At 44.4% G+C, this 19,239-nt stretch overlaps 2 protein-coding genes and 1 long non-coding RNA gene across 4 annotated transcripts in view; 1 reads left to right on the forward strand and 2 right to left on the reverse strand.

Annotated features, from left to right (window-relative positions):
- LOC133393081 (uncharacterized) overlaps positions 1–19,239 on the reverse strand; it is a 412,772-nt gene that overhangs the window by 386,156 nt on the left and 7,377 nt on the right. The window lies entirely within an intron of this gene.
- Positions 3,565–4,645, reverse strand: LOC133393429 (uncharacterized). Its single transcript, XR_009766150.1, has 2 exons — positions 4,423–4,645; positions 3,565–4,271 (listed from the first exon to the last, which is right to left on the reverse strand). It is a non-coding gene; the product is annotated as an uncharacterized LOC133393429 (long non-coding RNA).
- LOC133393638 (uncharacterized) lies at positions 5,848–6,736 on the forward strand. Its single transcript, XM_061659345.1, has 2 exons — positions 5,848–6,363; positions 6,431–6,736. Exons 1-2 carry the CDS (start codon positions 6,105–6,107, stop codon positions 6,670–6,672), a joined length of 501 nt encoding a protein of 166 aa, XP_061515329.1. The 5' UTR covers positions 5,848–6,104; the 3' UTR covers positions 6,673–6,736.

A 19,239-nucleotide genomic window follows, 5' to 3' on the forward strand; every position in this document is an offset into this window, starting at 1 on the left:
CATTACGTGTCCCGAGTTTCTCTGCCAGCCTCCATGAGGTCGATTTTGGACCTGACTCGCAGCATTTGGTAGTGGAATTGGACATGACGAAAACAATCGGTCTGCTCGAACATTGCCTACCACACAAGCATTCGAAACATTCACGGGTGCCCAATGGCTTGTAGCTGCTGCTGCTGCTGCCGCCGCAAAGTGCTACAAAATGCAATCCACGCTAAAACACGTACCAGAACGACTCATGACGTCCAGACAACAGGCCGTAGACTGGCTGGGGTGATTGTGAAATCTACCAACCATTTAGCGGAGGCTGTGCTAGGAGGTTTTGGAATGTTAAATGAATTTCATGTCCACTGCAGCCAACATCGGAGGCTTTTAGGTGAACCATTATCGTTGTCATTCTTTCGTTACATCTTGTTTGTGTGATTTGTGACTGTCTGAAGAGTTGGGAAAAAGGGATTGATGTTGAGGATGGAAAGCGTATTTTGTGTTCATTTCTGAAGCTTTAAAGCTTTTCAGGATACATTTGAATTAATATCTATGCCATAAGACAACACATGTTCCCTTTTCTGCTCTACCACACCTCAACGACACTATCATATTAATTAAATCGCAAAAATCAATCATTCGCGGTGCGAAACCAACTGTCATTGCATATTGTACCGCATATCGGTTGAAACGCACATCCTGCCCAACAAACATCCCAATCCGGCCCAGCTGACGACGTACGCAATCCTGCCCCCCGATCCCTGCCCCTCTCTGTCCGCAGCACGCTAATAAACCGATTTCCTGTTTTCTCATCAAAATGTAAATCAGTCTATTTATTTGCTCCTTCAACCTTCAACCGACGTTCGATTGACGTTTTCGGGTAGCAGTGTGGCCCTCGCCAACTTCAGCGTTCCCGTCCGCACGCGCAAGATACATTGCAGACGACGAAAGGCGACTAGTGCGGAAGTAAAACAATCTCATGACTGCCGTCGAGGTCGAGCGAAGAAAAATGACTCCTGACAGGAAAATCAATACCTATCGCATGTATCGCACACACACATTTCGCACACGGAAGTGTCGTCCCAGTTTTCTTCCTGATGCTTCGTCAGCTCTATCTGCAGGTTCCGTTTGGACACGCGCCAGCTTCATCCAGCAAGGGGGATGCTCGCACTGGAATGCTGCCGATGATACCGTTTGGTTTAAAAATTTAAATCAAAAACCGTTCCATTTTCGTGCAGCAAAGTGACGAACGGGACGGAGACACGCTGCGCTTAGAAATTCCAATCCAAGAGCGCACTCTGCGCTATCCGGCTCGAAGGACCAACATTCTAACCTTTTGCGCGGTGCCTTTGGTTTGTCGGTTTTCCTGCGCTCCCTTTCAAAACAACCAACAACGAAAACCGAACCCTCACAACCACTGGACGAGCGTGGAATCTTCCCCGGACCAAAAATAAACCTTCATTTCTTCGCCCACGGAAGCGGCACAAAACGGGTGCCGCCGTCTTCGTTGAATATTTATTTCTATGGATCCACAATCCACTCGCACGTGGCGTCTGTACCTGTTATACTAACCTGCGGATATATCCCAAAAACCTCGCAAAACCCCTCGACCAAAATGCCAAGGAAAACATTGAAGATATGAAGGAGTTTTGGGTGCAGAAAAAGACCCGGGAATATCTTGCAAAACTTTCCTCCGTGTGCAAACCTGCTTCCAAGTGTCGATCCTATTGCTCAAGCTTTTTTCCGGAACGATTCCAAAATACTACATTCCACTCGCGCTTGGTAGAAAAGGAAACACACTTTTTGGGGAAAACAGGGAAAAACTGTTCCCCGTGAAAGGCGAACGAAGGGCGAAAAGAATAATATGTGTATGTGTGTGGGTGGTGGAAAATCCTCGGGTAAAATATTCCACTTGTTTGTGTACCACACGTTTCAGGTACGTGCCTCTTCAATAGATATACCGTGCCGGAAGGAAAGAAGTGTGCTTCTGGGGTTTTTTTTGCTGGTGGTTGTTAAAAAATACCCATCTCCAAAGCAAAGGACCTGAGTTCTGAGTTCGCACTCCCGAGCTCTGCCAATGTGGGACAAGTTACACAACGAATGGTGGAAGGCACAAGTTTATGCATTCAGCATCGCGACCGAGAGTGGAGGACAATCGGACGGAGCAGAAATTCCCCACACAGAGAATGTCAAAACCACAGCCGGACCGGAGCACCTTTTCATTTCTCCAATAGAGCTAGAGCTAGAGGGATTTCTATCGTTTGTCAAATATTTTTGCTATCCACACTTTTTGCTTCGAGTGCAGATGGGTTTCTCGAGCAAGATGGTTGTTTATATATCTTGTCGTACGAGATTTTTATTTCTTGCTGCCCTGACGCATTCCAATTTTGATATGATAGTGAGATATGCCAGGATACTTTGAAGGTAAAGTGTAAAATTTGTCTTCAATAAAGATGAAATTGGGCAAGATAAGAACAATGTAAGCTCGTGGTAAGGTTTGATACATCTTTATAGAATAGAATGCTGCCCGTAGCTCTTACTGCTAGATACAAATTGATCAACACACTATCAAATTAAAGTTCCTGTAGCACACCTCCAACGCTCCCTTGTGAAGCAAAAAGCAATTAATAACACCCAAAAACATTCGTTGCGATTTTGCTCCCTGCACAAGATATTTCATGTCCGTTTTTCTTCCCCTTCTCTTGTTCTCCCATTTCCACAAGTCATTCCAAGCGGCCCGTCAGTCGCATTAGGCCACACTGCCTTCAAACACGCTAGATATGCGTCCCTCGGCGCGATAGTGTATATCTCCGTACTTGCTAGACAAGCTCGTTATCACTGCCGAACGCAAATCCTTAAGTAGCTGTCAATGCAGTACTCCATTAGTGAGCCGGAGTGGCACATTCGTGCCGTCACGGCCCGTCCAGGCCCGCGCATTAACAGTCACCGTCACGAAAGTTGTCATTGTTGCGGGAGTCGTGCCGTGGGCAATGGGTACGCTTTCATATTCGTGAGTGGTTACAATGTAGGGAAAGTGATAGCATGCGCTACCTGCTTCGAATCAAGTCGATGAAGGGTTCCAGCACAATCAGCTACACTTCGGTGGTGCTGTGTCCCTGTCCATAACCTTCAATTCATTGTGCCGTTCGGTTGTAATTTGTTAACTACTGTGGAGCTGCCTGTAGAAAGCGAAACAAAACTGAACTCGGAAAGGGAAATGGATTGTGGCGCTCACGACTGTGGCGAACTCCGAAACGGTAGAAAGAAGAGAAAAAAGTAGGTAATCCCTTACAAGCTGCTGTCCGAATCGCCCCGCATATCGGAGGCAATTTTTCCACGCCAATGTTGAATATCACAGCGCACCAAATGGCCTAATGTTGCCGCAATGATACGATCTTTTTGCCCTACGTTTCTTGGAGGCGTTTCTTACGGCTAGAGCCTAAAATTAGCATTGTTGCATGGAAAAATTGTACTTGGTTTGATCTATCAGGCTTACCCGGAAGATTCCATCGGTCCGCACGAAAAAGAAGAAAAAAAAACAAGAAACTAAAGGAAAACGTCATTAAAGGAAGTACAGAAAAATTGCAACTCATCGCCACAGCGCCTCCCGAGCACGCCTATCACCCTAATGGTGGCCGTCATGTTTGGTAAAACTTTTATTTTAGATTACATGTATACAGTTTAGTTCGGGTCCCGGGTGTTCCTTGTTTGGGTAGCCCCCATTTCCCCACGGACCTGACTGGTGAGTGGAAAACTGCAATCGCTTCGCCAGCTAAACCATCTCAGACACCATCAGTGATGACGTGTGTGCGTGTGTGCCTGCGTGCTAGTGGGGGCGAGGGGACGATTTGATTGAAGGCTGCGGCCGAACTTCTTGGCCGGACCGAACAGGGCCGCATCCGGCCCTGTGTCTTGATATATTTACTTACTTTACGAGCTGTCAGAAAGTTTATGGTCATAAATAATGGCGACGAAACGGGTGTACGGAGCGTTTTGATGGAAAATCCCACCCTCCGCACCCGGGCTGGTGACCCGCTGGGACACTGCTGGATACGGAAGGGAGGAGTTGGAGAGGCAACAGACCCCCGCAGGTCACCCGGACTGATGGAATTACGAAGGGTTTCGGTCGTTTTTTTGCTATCTAAAGCATCGACGGAACAGATATAGAAGAGCGTTACCGAGGAGCAAGAAAACCTGTCCCCGTCGCAGTAGTTCTGTAGGGTTGATAAATTGTTTTATATGCTGGGCTTAACAAATTTTAGGCTTCATGTCCAGCAGCACAATCTGACCTGAGTAAGCCGAAAACAAAATTCGGAAAAGAAAAGAAATGGAAGAATTGGGAGTTCAATTTCACTTTCATTTGGTCCTAAAACTGGACCACTTTGGGCAGGTGATTCGGTTTTACAAATGGGAGATTGTTTTTATTCTCTACGTTCTTACCTGCTGACGACTTTCTGTTCGAATAATAATAATACCAAGAAGGGATGGAAGGCATAGCAAAGGCACGCTCAGAAAAGGTTGGCCCCTCCATTTGTTATCTGATTTGAGCATTTGCAAAACATTTGGTTTTGCATTTTGCTGTTATCTTCGTAGAAGAATTGTTGGGGAAATCTGGCAAAATTTTCTGTTGAATGGGATTTTAATCCTTTCAGGGTATCTTTAATAATTTAAATAGGGCATGCAGCAATGGAAAAAATGACAAATCCTTTACACAAGTTTGGAAATAGAACTGTTCATGCCCTTAAATCTTTAGGTTTTGTTATTCAAAAAAACTTGTTACTCTCCTATCCCAAAAGCCAGGCTTTAGTTTATGTATTTATGATATAATTTGAAGTCGCCGCAAAATGCTCATCCACCAACGCTGCACTTTTGAGTGCATGTGTACCAACCGGATATGGCGTGTAATCAAAAACAAACAGTAGCAAAGCAGCAAAGCAAAAAAAAGCCAACAAAACAACACCATTCAACGTACTGCATCAGCCGCCCGCCTAAACCATTCTTCCAAGCGCTCACAGTAAACAAACAGCGCCTGTACAGCGCTCCAGCAATCCCTTTATTTCAATTGAAGCTAATCACGGCAGCGGTCTCCCGTGGACGACCTCCGCGCGTACACGGTGCGATACTATCTGTGAACCCTCAGCAAACACAACACCGAAACCATAGGATGGCCTCTGCCGTTGTATTCAATGTACCTTCATCCACTGGGAAGGTACCACAAGATGTGACGATTTTGCACTGCGTCACAACTGCAACTGGGGCAATGTTTTCGAACGTGCTCCAGAGATAAGCGGGGTTGGGGCAGCGCGTGTGTGTTTGTGTGTGTGTGTCTGTGCTGGCGGAGGACATCAACATATTGGTCACTTTATGCCCAGGCAGGGAGTCCAAACGATGGGATGAAGTAATAATCTTCATCAAGCATACGCGGCAGGGTTGTTTCGCACTGTGGTGTACAGGGAAGGTCACGAGAGCACTATGAGGCAAACTACGGTATGTTTAATGTGTTGAAGAACTCTAAAAATGATAGATCTTTAATGAGAATGTTTTTTTTTTCTCTGAAGATGTCTAGAGTACATTTTAGAATCTCTGACCTTGAATGATCTCAATAGTTAAACCACAAGAAATTGAAACATGTAAGATCTTAAAGATTTGGAAGAATTTGGAAAAAGCCTAACAGGATACTGACATACAAAATCACCCATTTATATCTGTAACTTCAACCCATCTCCTCAAGCATTACTGACCATCTCCAATATCTTCAACATGACATCAAATTATGGCCATCGCCATGCCCACCATTCGGTCCAAATAAATCCCGCACGCCAATTGACTGCCACCCAAGTGCGGCCGAATAGCAGCGCGGTCGGAACTGGCACGCTGCAACGCACAGTCACAGTGCCACAGTGCAAAGGGTGGCATTAACAGCGTCCAGCAACGTCCGCCACAGAATGATACCGCCCGACCGGACCGGATGGAGCGGGCCCCCACTGAGCGTGTGTGCTTGTGCCTGTGAGTGTCCATTTCGGTATTAAAATTGATAATCCATTCGCTGGCCCCAGGTCCGCCAGTGCGACTGGCTGCTCAGGTTGTTCGTGCTCGGTCGTACACGGGCGTGCGCAAAAACGATGTGCGTTCACGGAAGTTTAATTGTACCGCTGGTACTGATCGTGGCGTTAACGCTCGGGCCTGCACTATCGGCCAGTCCGTCCGGGTCGGTGGTCAAGGTTGAGCAGACGGAACGGAACGGCACCAGCACCATCACCACAGCCGCCGATGTCTTGGAGCGGCGGCCAGCGCCGGAGTTTGAAGATGTCGCGAGCGCGAATGAACATCACCCGCGACCGAGGCGCCGTACGAGAGAGGAAAAGAACAACATTGAATCAAGTAGCCGCGTACGCTTGCTCGGTAGCCCGGGACAACCCACTCTCATATGCGTACTCTTGTCGTGCAGGTATATCGCTCTGGGAGTGGCTGAAGGGACGCGACAAACCCGAGGACAACTGCATGCTGATGGCGATCGGTGGTGTGGCGAGCGGTGGCGCACTGACCGGAGCGTTCGTTGGAGCGGGCATTGGGAGCATCTTCACCGGGCCGGGCGCAATCGTGGGCGGCATCATCGGGGGGCTGGTCGGTGTGTTCGGTGGGCTTAGTGTGGGCGCTCGGGCCGGTGCGGTGGCGTGTGAAAATGTCTGACCCCGTGTCTGACCGTTGGTTGCGCTTTTCTGGAGCAATAAAATTCGTTTAAGTGGAAAACCAAGAGCTCTGTGTGTGCATGTGAGTGTGTGTAGTGTGGTTTGGAAACCGGTGAAGGAGCCATCCAAAGGTTCCAATTTAAAGGTGCACATCGCCATAAAAAAGAAGGTCGATAAAGGGTTCTCCCGCACACCCAAATGGTCACCAACTTTCTTCCTCTTCAGCAAGCGTTGGCAAAAGGGGAAGGCTCTTAAGGCAACAGAAACCATTACAATTCCTGTGTCGCATTTGCCATCCATTTAACCCATTGTTTCTTGGACGTGGTCGTGGTACAATGTGTGCCTGTGTGTGTGTTTATGTGTGAGCGTGTGTAAATTGTGGTCCACATGTGTGTGGATGCTTCCAGAGCCGGGCCCAAAGACAAGGGACAAGTGTATTCTTACATAAAACATAAGGCTTGTAGATTACTTCCACCATTACTACCCGTATCCTCACGCGTTTGGCTGTGTCTGAGGCTATATTTTTCGTGTTACTTTTATTTATCACCGAAGCACCATTTACCTTCACCCAAGCACACTGCCTGTGCTGTGGTGCATTCGCTGTACGGGAGCAGAAATTCCTGTAGTACCCCCATGAAGCGAAGGAAAGCATTCATAAGTAAAACGCACCACGGCACTCTCGTCATCAATATTGCATGTATGATTTTTATGTACACATACAGACACACACACACGTGCTTGGTACACACACACACACACTCTCAAGAGGGTGGCAAATAAGAAAAGAAAACACACTCAATCGCATTCGTTCGGTGCGCAGTTTACACATGGGGTCCTTGCCCCACAACCGGGCGACCATATTTATGTCGTTACATGAGGATGCCCAGAGGAGGAACGTTAAGGAATCGACAGAACGAAGGTAGGCGCTGCGGTTCAATGGAGCTTTACATTTTACAAGCGTCAGCAACGGCCATACAACAAATAAACACATTCCGGCACAACCAACCAGGAAACAAACCCTGAATGCTAGCCTACAAATGTAAACACTTTAACGGGATCGAGCTGATTTGCTGGAGGAAGAGGCGCAGAGCAAAAGAGTGGTCGAGTGCGCTCCGCACAGCAAACAGGAAACGCACACGTTAAGAGCGTACCTTGCACGCGCGTGTGTCACATCAGTTTGTTGGGCAAAACTAGTCGCATCCGGTCGCATTGGTCGAGAACTTTACACATTTCTACTGCACGCATTCACCGTGCTCCCCCCTTCAGTGCCGCATTTTGCTGTTTGTAACTGCAGCGTCGATTGTGTTGACAGACAACGACACAATAGTGCGCGCCATCATCGTCGCGTGTAAATTAATGGGAACCTCTCGCTCTATCCCCTCCCTTTGCTTGACGCGTTTGATGTTTTGTCGTGGGTCGCGTTTGGCGCGTTTGGAACCACGGGAGAAGAGATTTATTCACAACTGCAAAGCAGAAATTCCCATTCCGGTTGTAATTTCTCCTCCCCCCTTTTGGCTACGATTGGTGCGAAGTTATCTATTTATAGGCCTTGGGGTAGTTCTGGTGTTCTGGTGCAGAGGCTGGTCGCGGAAGTGCTTTAATGGTACTCATTATAGCGGTGCGGTTGCTGAGTTGGATCTTTTGAGTGGCGCACTGGTGGGCATGCATGGGTGGGGGTATAATTTAGCGATTTTAGATTAGTTATTGTAGCTGGTAATTAGTAGTGGTTGATCGGTCATCATTAAAGGATGAGACTGATTGTGGTGCTCATTACGGCGGATCTTAGGTCTAAGACGCGTACGGTGTATTCATACAATTAAGGCCAATAAAATAGCATTAGTTGATTCGATTTTGTTGACTACTTATCTGGACAGCTCTTTATAGAATTATAGATGGTGAGCTACGAAACTCTTCCTTAAGTCCTTATTTTTTATGTGTATTACTATTCATCACGTTTTACAGAAACATTCATTGTTAAATATTATTCGTCATTCAATCATGTTATCCTGGCTTCAATTTTTTTTTGTTTTATTGGACATATTGGATTATTTAACATCGTTTTTAAGGCAAGAATTTAAGGCAAACTACCTTGCAATAGTAATACGAAACCTGACAATGGGTCGCTTTCCGTTTTAAGTTCGTAGGCTGAAATTTCCGTTTGCCTGTCAGCCGTTTGCATTGTATAGCAGTTTTCGAGCAGCTAACTAATTGAGTATAATATACAGGTGGGCTTATCGCAAGGTGTATGAATTTAGAAGGCTGATTTTTATCGCTTCTGCTTCTGAATGAAGATTTAGAGAGTGTTTTGTGTATTCCTCAAGCCTCCAGAAGGCTTGTTTGAGCAAAAGCTTTCACACGTCCTGTCAAAAAGTGATATTCATAATTGGTTATTAAAATACATGATATGAAACCACCTGGACTACATCCAACTGTCAAACTCCATACAAAAAGCTGGTTAGAATCGTGAAGGGCACCAATAATGGAGCAGCCTGGTGCTCCATCCGATGGACGTGATGGCTTCCAGCGGGCCCATCGGATTCCTATTCGAAAGTACCGAATATTGTCTATCCAGTAACGTGGTTGTATAAACCTTGAGAACTATGACCTATGAGTATGACTGTGTAGGTCGTCAGGCTAATGTAGAAGAATTATAACATATATTTAAAGAGTTTAAATAGAAGCCTGGTTGATGCATTCGGGAGTTAAAGTATCTTTCATTGGCAACATAACACATTTATTTTCAGCTTGAGTTGTTAACCAAAAGCCACATAACCAAAAGTCTACAATGTTATTCATATTTCAATTCTAACTCAACATTTAGCCACTGATCGTCATGGAGTGGAATTTTGTTGAGCTGCATTTAAAATGGTTTAAAATCCATCTTTTCTTTGTAAAATGGCAATGCACTAGTGACTAGAAATTTGTAATTCCAACTTAATTGCACGTTTTAATATTTTGTTGCATTTTCTTTTTGGATATCATTTAAAGTTCTTCAGACAGAGGAGACAGAGGGCAACTTTGTTGAAAATAACACACAAAAACTCAATTTTACATGTTAAATACGCGTATATAAAAACAGCAATCGAAAGAAAATGGGTTTGGAGTGCAATAACCCGTGTAGCAAAGTGAGTTGATGGAGTGGTTTGGTTTGTCTATTACACACAACTTCATTCGCAATATCACATGTTCCAGCACAACCACAAACAACCTGCTACTGCTACAAGAAAATTGTCCACTCAATATCACATTCACCCGCCTATTACTTTCACTTTAAGTGGCTTCATGTTAGCAGCATGAAAAACGACCCCCCAGAAAAAAAACACACACCATTAGTCCACGTTGCAGCAACTTGACCAAAACTCATCAACGTCCCGAACATCGTACAAAATGCGTTAAATAATAGATACATGCCACTACCATCACTCCCCCAAAGGCCCAACTTTCATTACTATACTCACACCATTGCCAGAACTTTGAGACACTTACCGATTCACCCTTCGTAAGTGAGAATATGTTCCTCAAGCCAACCAACAACCAAAAAAAAAAGGTAAAAGATAAAACTCCCGACTCTATGACGCACACATGCAGCAGTCCTTTTTTCTCGTTCACTACCCTTCGAATTGTTTTCGCAAATAATCAACGCCTTTTCGTTGGTGGGCCGGTTCCTCCCCTGGCGTTTGCAAGTGATGAGTTTTCCTTTTGCTTCTTCCTGGACACGAATTTGCTGCCCCTTTTTGCCTCCCATTGCCTCCCAATTTGGTTCGGCACGTCATCGTTCATTGAAAGGTAGACGCTTGCCGCCGTCTTGGTAGCACGGACGAATGGACAAACGCGCCACTGTTGGCTCCCCTTTTTCTATTCGGCGTTGTAAGGGGCGCAGTTATGCAGTTTCAAGCCTAACCTCCACCCCAGTAAAATCCTCCATACCACAACCATTTCCTTGCGGCTCGGCATTCAACCGAAACTATGAACATACACACACACACTAGGGAGGGTACTGGCTCATTCACCAAACCCGGGGAAGATTCCATTAATGGAAAAGATAAATGAACCCCAGGAAATGGAGCACAAACAATCGCAATGTGGAGCACGCCATGTGCACAGACGGTGTAGCTCCGTGGCGTACCTATGACATAAGATACTTATGCTAGATGCGAACCATCACACCAGCGACACCAACACCCCTCAGCAACACAGCCGTGCGTGCAAAAAGTATACAGCAACTCCAAGAAAAGGCAACGACCGCTACACAATTCCGCTCAGGTATTCAGTGACGTCCAGAAAATGAAGCTCATTCCGGTATGGTGTGCTGTAGCACTGGTGTGCTTTTGTAAGAGGCAACAAAACGTTCGCTACGCTGATTTCTTTTGGTTCAACAAACGGATTGTTGTTACTGTTTGGCGGTTCCTTGCTATGGTTCGGCTCAGTTGGTCGTTAGCGAGTAAGAGCACATTAACCCGCCCTCTAGGGCAGTAGTATAGTAGTAAGACTTCCGGTGAACCTGGTTCGAGATAAATCGCATGCAATTGTACGGAAGTGTGTGCTTTGTCTGGTCGAGTGTTGTTTGGTGGAATTGTGGTCATCGTTAAGCTGATTACGTTCTCAGGTGGTAATTGATTAAAGAATGCATTTGTCGTGATGAATAAATTATGTGGCATGTTTCAAGCTAGAAGTACTGAGTGATGTACGTTTCTCGTTCTTTCGTGGAAGGTCAAACAAGCTAAAAATTATGTTAAGAATTTAGTAAAGTATTGAAAAGACAGCAACAAAAACTTGAGAAACATATATTGAAAATTGAGTACAAACAACAAATTTTTGGGTTTTTCAAACAAATTTGTGTTGGCTGTTCAAGTAATTTACTTTAAGTCGTGACTGGTATAAATATACAAACTGTGTCGTGACTGGTGTGCTTTTTAGAGCGCTCTTACAAATCCAATCTTACTTCACATATTATTAATCCGGTTCCATCTCTGGCAAAATCTAAATCATTAATTCTTGCTGAAGTCGGAAGACTCCGGAGTAAGGACCTGACGACTCCGGATTAGGAACTGGACGACTCCAGATGACTCTAACTCTGAACAATCCCGGATGACTCCGACTCCGAATGAATCCGGATGACTCCAACTCGGGTCGACTCCGAATAATTCCGACTTTGAGCGATTTTGGAAGGCTCCAGACGATTCCGAATGACTTGGGATAATGCTGAGCGGACCTACCTCTCGGAACCGGTTCCGAAATGTTTGGACTCAGATCGAAATAGACTCCGAATGTTTGCCAACTGTACCCATCACTAATACAACGCTTCATTTGAACAGATTGCATACTTTTCGGCGTATTGCATAAAAACGTACATTTTGTATTAGAAATCACAATTTCGATGCTCATCTTCAATATTTCTCCGTAACAACGTTCACTGAAGTATTAAATACGAATCAAAACAATGAAATCTTGTTTAGATATGTTTTTAAGAAACAATTCATTATCTTCAATTTACTGTGTAGAAGTTAGCATATTTGTCCCTGATGATTTCGATCCCACTCCGATACAATTTGTAAACACTACTAACTATCACTGCACGCTAAATTGTTAACACAAATATTAAGACACAACCGGAAACCAACAGTGAACAGATGTATCCCTCCATGCCTCCCATGTCCCTATCAAACATGTCCTGTCACGGAACGCGCTCACTCTGTTTGCCCCCGGAACATGGAGTCCCCAATTTCACAAATAACAATCCAATTAATCAGCCGTCCGTTAGATTACGGAACCGCTGCTGCTGCTCACCAGACTAGAACAGCTGTGCATTTCCTTGACAATTGAGGCGCGCGGACCAGAGACACCTTCCGACATTGCGTGTCGGATAACCCTTAAAAGGTAACAGGACGGGTGTGCGTTATGTTTAAATTCCACCACTATCCATCCACCGTCCGTCCATCCAGGCACACAGAAAAAGGTACCGACGCACGCAAACGGCTCAAGCGTCAAGCGTTGTGCTTGAGTAGCAGGCAGGTTTGTGTTAGAATTTGTGCACGTCAAATACCGTTGTCAGCGTAATGTTTGCCAGCAAAATTCCTACACCGATAATGCTTCCTTTCGGCCAGGGCTGATAGGCTGTGGGGAAGAAACAAACCTTGTGTTTGTCAAAAAGCCAGAAGAAATTAATCAGCTACGGAGAGCCTACAGGAGGCGTTTTTCATACTGTCACAAGAAGCAGTGGTGGTAGTGCAGCGCGACACGATGTACAATTAAAATGGCACGGAATAATTCCAGCAGACCAACATTACCCGCTGGAACGATTAGTTTTGTGTCCTCGTTTATAGTTAATTGCAACGAATGAAAGAAAAACAAAAAAAATGAAAAGAAGACGGCTTGCTTCGACATTTGTTTTGCAGTTACAATCCCCAAGGCAGCAAAATAAATGTCCAGCAAAACTCCCCAAAGTAAAGCGTGTTTCTTGCTTCCTGAGTTTTTTGTTTTGTTTCATTCCCTAGTAAGAATTTCACAAACGAACGATAGATCTAGGGGAGACGCCAAACACAACCAACGCCCGAGAGTAAAAACTCCACTGAACCGTATTCGTCTTCCTCCCTTCTATTGCCAGCCAGTAGGCACGCCGTCGACGTACAATGCATTATTAAATGGCCTTCCGGAAAGAAGTTTCATGCAACCGGGCCACGTGAAGTGCATACGAAAGAGTGCAAAGAGTGTAAAAAAGGGGAGAGCGTGTTTTCCCGAATGGCATCGAAAGGAAATTAGCAATGAAGCGAGGTAAATTAAGATTGGTAACGCATTATCTGCCGTACGGTTTGGGGGAAATTTGTTGGAAGAGTGTTGTTGAAGAAGTGGAGACGATTTCCTTTCCTTAAAGATGTCTTCAACAAGTGAAGAACAAGATGTTTGTGTTATTTTTTAGAGGAACTGAGGTGTTCTAGCAATGATTTACGATAAATTATAAATATTTTAACAATGTGTTTGATTGAAAGTGGATCTATGAAACATTTAAAAGTCCTTATATGGTTCTAATAAGCATTCAATGCAGTTTTGTAGACCATTTAGCTCTCATACAAGATAGAAATATGTAAATCTATTTCCCAAACGAATAGTTGTATACTCAGCAACGAAAACCTTTTCATGGTGTTCATATTTAAACGTAACGAAACATAACAATCTCTTTAAGAGATTTAAAAACACCGTGCAGTGGCTTGATACGATCACTTCGTTGTTTTTTTCGTCACAGTACAATAAAACCACACAAAAGGTTTTTTTTCCTTAAATTATTCTCAAAACATAATCTCTTACCTTTCCTATGGCCACTGAAATTTCTTACATATTTTTTCCACAATTTTGGTGCATTATTTTCAACCGCAAGCAGCCCACCCTCGACTCCAAAAAAGAAAACCCCTCAAAAAGTGCGACACCATCGAGAGCACCCGGTGCGAGAAAAACCACATCCACCATCAACCAGACCGATGCAGACACCGGAAACCGGAAGCCGAACAGAAGAATAAAAGTGCAGCCCGTTTTTTTACTTACACCACCTTCTAGGAAGTGGAGGGAAAAAACCCGCCCTGCAGAAGCGTGTGGTATTTGGTGGTATTATCAAAAACCGCGCATCCTAAAGTGCACAAATATTCGCTGTCGCGTCGCTTTTTGCGTTTACGGTGGTTAGATTTTTTAACCCTTTGTGCATTTTTTTACAGCAGTCGCACCGCACAGTGTAGTGACTAGACGACGGGCGTTTTTGGTTCGAGCAGGGCGACTGGGCTGCTGTTGTTATTTTCCCTGTCGCACAAAGCCAAAATCTCCTTCAGCTTCAGCCACCGTGGGAAGTGGCAAAGATTGGAAAACAACTATCGATGGTCTGTCTAGCCAAAAAGGGCCCAGGCCAAATGTTCGGTCAAGCGAAAGAGGAGGGGGAAAAAGAACGACCTAAGAACAGCCAAACAACGCTGAACATAGAAGCAAAAAAAGAAAACCCCTACAAAAGATGTGCAAGAAATGGTGAAAAAATTAGCATGCGGTTTTTATTCTGCTTTTTCTGGATCCTTTTTCATTCGAAAAACGCTAACCCTACGAAGCAAACCATCCTTTCTGATTCTACCGAGAGTGGAAGAAAAAATGGTGAAACTAAGCGACTATTATGCGCTGTTGTTTGACGCCAGTGTGCCGTTGGTGGCTGCCAACGTTGTTTATCAATTAGTTTCAATGAACTATGTATCACCAAAGATCCGGAACACTTACAGTAATGAAATTGACACTCTTGAGTGGTTCTTTTTTTTTCTTATGTGCTGTTTTCCAACAGGAAGAGAATGATTTGCCAATCTGATAATTTTTGTGTAATGTGTAAAATAATCATTAGTCTAATCAGAAAGCAGTAGATGCAAAACAAATTCAAAATATACATTTCTAGAAAGGAAATATGAGTTTTATTTTCTTTTTTTTAACTAAACATACATAAAATTATTGTGTTTAATGAAAACGCAAAAACGAAACCAAATAAAATGAGAACGGTCCACAAAACATTGCATCTGTTACCGCTGAAGAAAGCCGCCTAAAGTTATGCAATCTAATACAAAATAGGCCTTTTAAAATCCAAATTTAAAAAAAAACCCAGCAAATTGAAAATATTATACATTATTGAAAAAAAAAAAAACGATATTTTAACACTTTTGGTAATTGATTGAAAATAGCAAGTAAAGTTCATTCTAAATATCAATAGAAAATCGAATAAATACTAACCAAATTAAACAAGTTTCAACCTAACTGCACATGCTCAAGGGTATATAATTACATTGATTCAAATTGAGTACACATGTACTGCAAATTGCTCCCTCTGCTTGGTACCACTCCCGCAAGCTTCCATCACAAATATTTACATTTTAATGAAAGAAACCACGCTCAAACGATTCACTCCTTCATCCTTCTCAATTAATAACTCTCTCCCCCGCTTGCTACTACTCCTTAATGCAGCAACCTTCCATTGCCTTTCGTTATTGCAATAACGCAAAAGCATCGTCGGAAATGGAAACAGAACTTAATAAATTCATCCAGTTAGTAAATAAAAGCACGCTAAGCCACCATCACATCACCACAGCCTTGCCGCTGGAGGAAGCACACTTCAATCTGGACTGCAACAGTACCGCACGCAGAACGGTGTTGCATCTACAGTACAGTGGCAATGCATTACACCGTTGGACCACTGGCTCAAAATACCTGGCCAGCTTATTACACGCAAACATCTCGTTAATCTAGCTCTTTCTTCACCTTCGTTACAGGATGTCCTCCGTTTATGAGGATGGGAAGCTACGCCACTAGCGGCCAGGCAGGGTGGACGAGGATAAAAAATAGTCATGTTAATGTTGCTGCGCTAGATGCGATGCTGATGAATGCTCCTCCGGCCGCGCCGTAATAGCAGCAGCACCGAGACGACTGATGGTAACAAGGAAAGCCTTTTGTGCATCTGTCTGGCAGGGAGATAAGATTGATGGCGTTTGGTTGTGCGAAACGAACCCCGGTGCGTACCGCTGGCAGGATGATGATGCTGCGCTGCCGTGAGGAAATTCATTTCCTCCTCATCTTCGTCCGGCTGGCAGATTCTTCGTAAATTTGTTTGCTTAAAAAATCGTCCTCGCTTCTGTCGTGCCTGCTTCAATCTTGGCCGGGACGCAGCATAAAAGCTCTTGACGATTTATAAAAATTTACCGAAAAGATTTAAATTACAAACCATATTTTTTCATCCAACTCTCTTTGCCTTCCCCCAACCACTCCCACCGTCTGGGAAGCTCCGTTCTGCTGATCGTCGGTTACTTCGATTTCTGTACTATGTTTACCACCGCCTCTTGCCGATTGCTCTGCTCGATCGGGAGATTGTTCGAGGCGGCTAGATAGTAGAGTAAAATAAATCATACAACTTTTGCAAACGAAAATTTCTCACCATGGGATGGAACTTTGGCAGCACCGGTAAGGCTGGATAGGCACTCCAGAGGCCGACACGTTTGACAGCGTGTTTGGCGATGAAATGAAGTTTAATGGCTTTCCGTGCTGGCATAAGCTGGGGCCAAACTAAAGTGTAAAGTTTTCTGCGCCAGTGTTTTGCTATGAATTTTCATTACAAAATTCTTTGAAGCAGGCTCATAAAATCAGCGATTTTTTTTTTGTAAAAAAAATAGTTTTGCAAGAAGTTTTCAACATTTTCCCACATTTATTTTATGTTGAGCTATTCTCTGATGAATAGTAGAAATCAAAGAAAACTGATTTTTTGAAATTATAATACCAAACTTACATAAAAAACCTTCAGAATCTTTTTTGAATGCTGTTGTACGGTGTGCATCTCGCTTTTTCACCTCATCTTGCCACATGGGATTTGCAGAAAATCTAAAACTTCCTACCCACGAGAATGCAAAACGGCAAACGGGCAAAAAGGTGGCACAAATCTCGCCGGATTTACGCCGGAACAAATGAAGCAGCTTTCAGTTTCGTTTACGCTTACCATTACTGTAACAGGATCTGGTGAAGTTTCGTGATCCTCCCAGGAGCGCACACCCACTTCCCACTTCCGCAATGATGCAAAAAGTTCACCCACAGAGTTTCTTCCTTTCCCCAAGCCAACCGGGGCGAGACCAACCGGGCAAGGCTTTTGGCGCTAACGGACGCACTTGGCACGGTTGTACTTCAACGGGCGCGCACACAGGAGCAGAAGTATTTATGTATATTTCTGGAGTAATTTACCACCGATTGTTGAAGCTTACACTGGGGGTATGTGTATGTGTGTGTGTGTGTGTGTATTGCTTTCACACTCCCAGGCACGGGCGGGAAACTTTTACAAAATCAAAGCAACTGACTAAACGAACTGAAACTCTGTGTGTGTGTGTTGCTTTCGGGAAAAAGGACGAGGCAGAAAAAAAACATCCTACCACTACCTCACTGGAACTGTGTGTGTATATGTATAGTAGTACATTTTTTACGCTCTTTCTTGTTCTCTCCCACTGTGTACGCTGCTTACTGCGCTATAGTGGGAAAACTTTGTATAATTACACCCGTTACGATACTTTACCCCGCAGCGTAAGTGTATGGTTATGGGAAAAGTCATTGCAGGAGGGATAAAAGAAGTGAAGAAAAAAAAAAAGGAAGATGGGTATGAATTTTCCAAAATTTCTCTACGTGCCTTGCGCTTGCAGCCCAGCTCGTTTCTCTACGTACCAGATCTACGCTGATAGTGTGGTTAATTATTGTTTGTTACGAGGGTAATTAGGTTTTATGCGTCTCAGTTTCCGGGTGTTGTTGCCACGGCAGGAGTTACTGTATAGCATAGCAGAAGGCCTTATTCACAGGTTTCTACGCGCGGCTAATACAACACACCGAAGGATGGGAAATAATAACACTCCGCTGTTCTCTCCTTTTTCCACCTCGAACAAGCACGTACCTATCATTTTCCGTCAATATCCTGAATTATAGACACCGATTCAGCTTCACCGGAAAAGAGCTGCCCGAATCAGCTAAATGAGCCGGATTTAATGTCACACCGTTTTGGGAATGCACTCCTCAAGGAGGCTCTCCTGCAGACATCATAATCTTCACAACACATTAAACCGCATTAAGGCAGGACTTCCAGCCTGCTGGGAAGAAGTCAAGTGCAAGAGCGATTGATAAACTGGGGTAGGTAACGGGAATGGGATCATTTTTCCTTCCCCTAAACCAGCGACATCGCTTAAAGCTACCTTAGATCTGGTTAATGGCACAAGAAAAAATGTCCTGATTGGTCCTACCGAAAAAAAAGTCCAAAAGCAACAGCTCAACAGCAGTGGCAGCACGTTTCATAAATTCATTGAAACGCACACACACTCGATAAAGCAAAACACTCCGGCTACAACCCTTTCGCTACTGGATTGTTCCCTACCGACGCCACTCAACCGGTCATATCTTATCACGTAATCTGATCCGATCTTTCCAATCCGGGCCAGACAAGAGGGCTGTGTTTGTGACAAAACTCTGTTCTAACCCGTCCCTAACCCGCCCGGCCCCCGTTGCCTTGTCGACAGCAAGTATTGGCGAAGTTGGCGAAGAAATGGGATTACCGATCTGCTCCAATCTTCAACGGCAACGGCGCGGAGTTTAGAGAAAGGAAAAGCGAAACCCGCCACTTGGGTTGTAGTGATTGTTTCTGTGAGATTATGGTTTGCAGAGGTTTTCGAAGAATGATTCCTCCGTTCGCGGTTCACTGAAGCGTTTCACTGGAGCGACTGCCGACAACATACTGCTGGTAGCACACCAAGAGGACGAAAGAGCGTGAGCAAAACTTTTTCGTGCGTAAATGTTCAACAAAATTCAACCGGCGGTACACGTAGGGTGCGTGCTAAGCACTTTTTCTTTTCAGCAGCACAAAACGCTGATGAGGCGGAGTTTAGAGTACGCTTTGTTAGCGAGTGTATGGTGGCTGGTATCAAGGGATGGGGAGATTGCTCTTCACTTCAATTGTTCAATAATGCAATTACTTGATGAGAGCTTCACAAAAATGTGACAGTAAGTGGCTGCGATTGAGATGCAGATGGGTGATAAGCGGCTGCGA

The sequence above is a fragment of the Anopheles gambiae genome, chromosome 3 (assembly GCF_943734735.2).
Source record: "Anopheles gambiae chromosome 3, idAnoGambNW_F1_1, whole genome shotgun sequence".
NCBI classification, from domain to species: domain Eukaryota; kingdom Metazoa; phylum Arthropoda; class Insecta; order Diptera; family Culicidae; genus Anopheles; species Anopheles gambiae.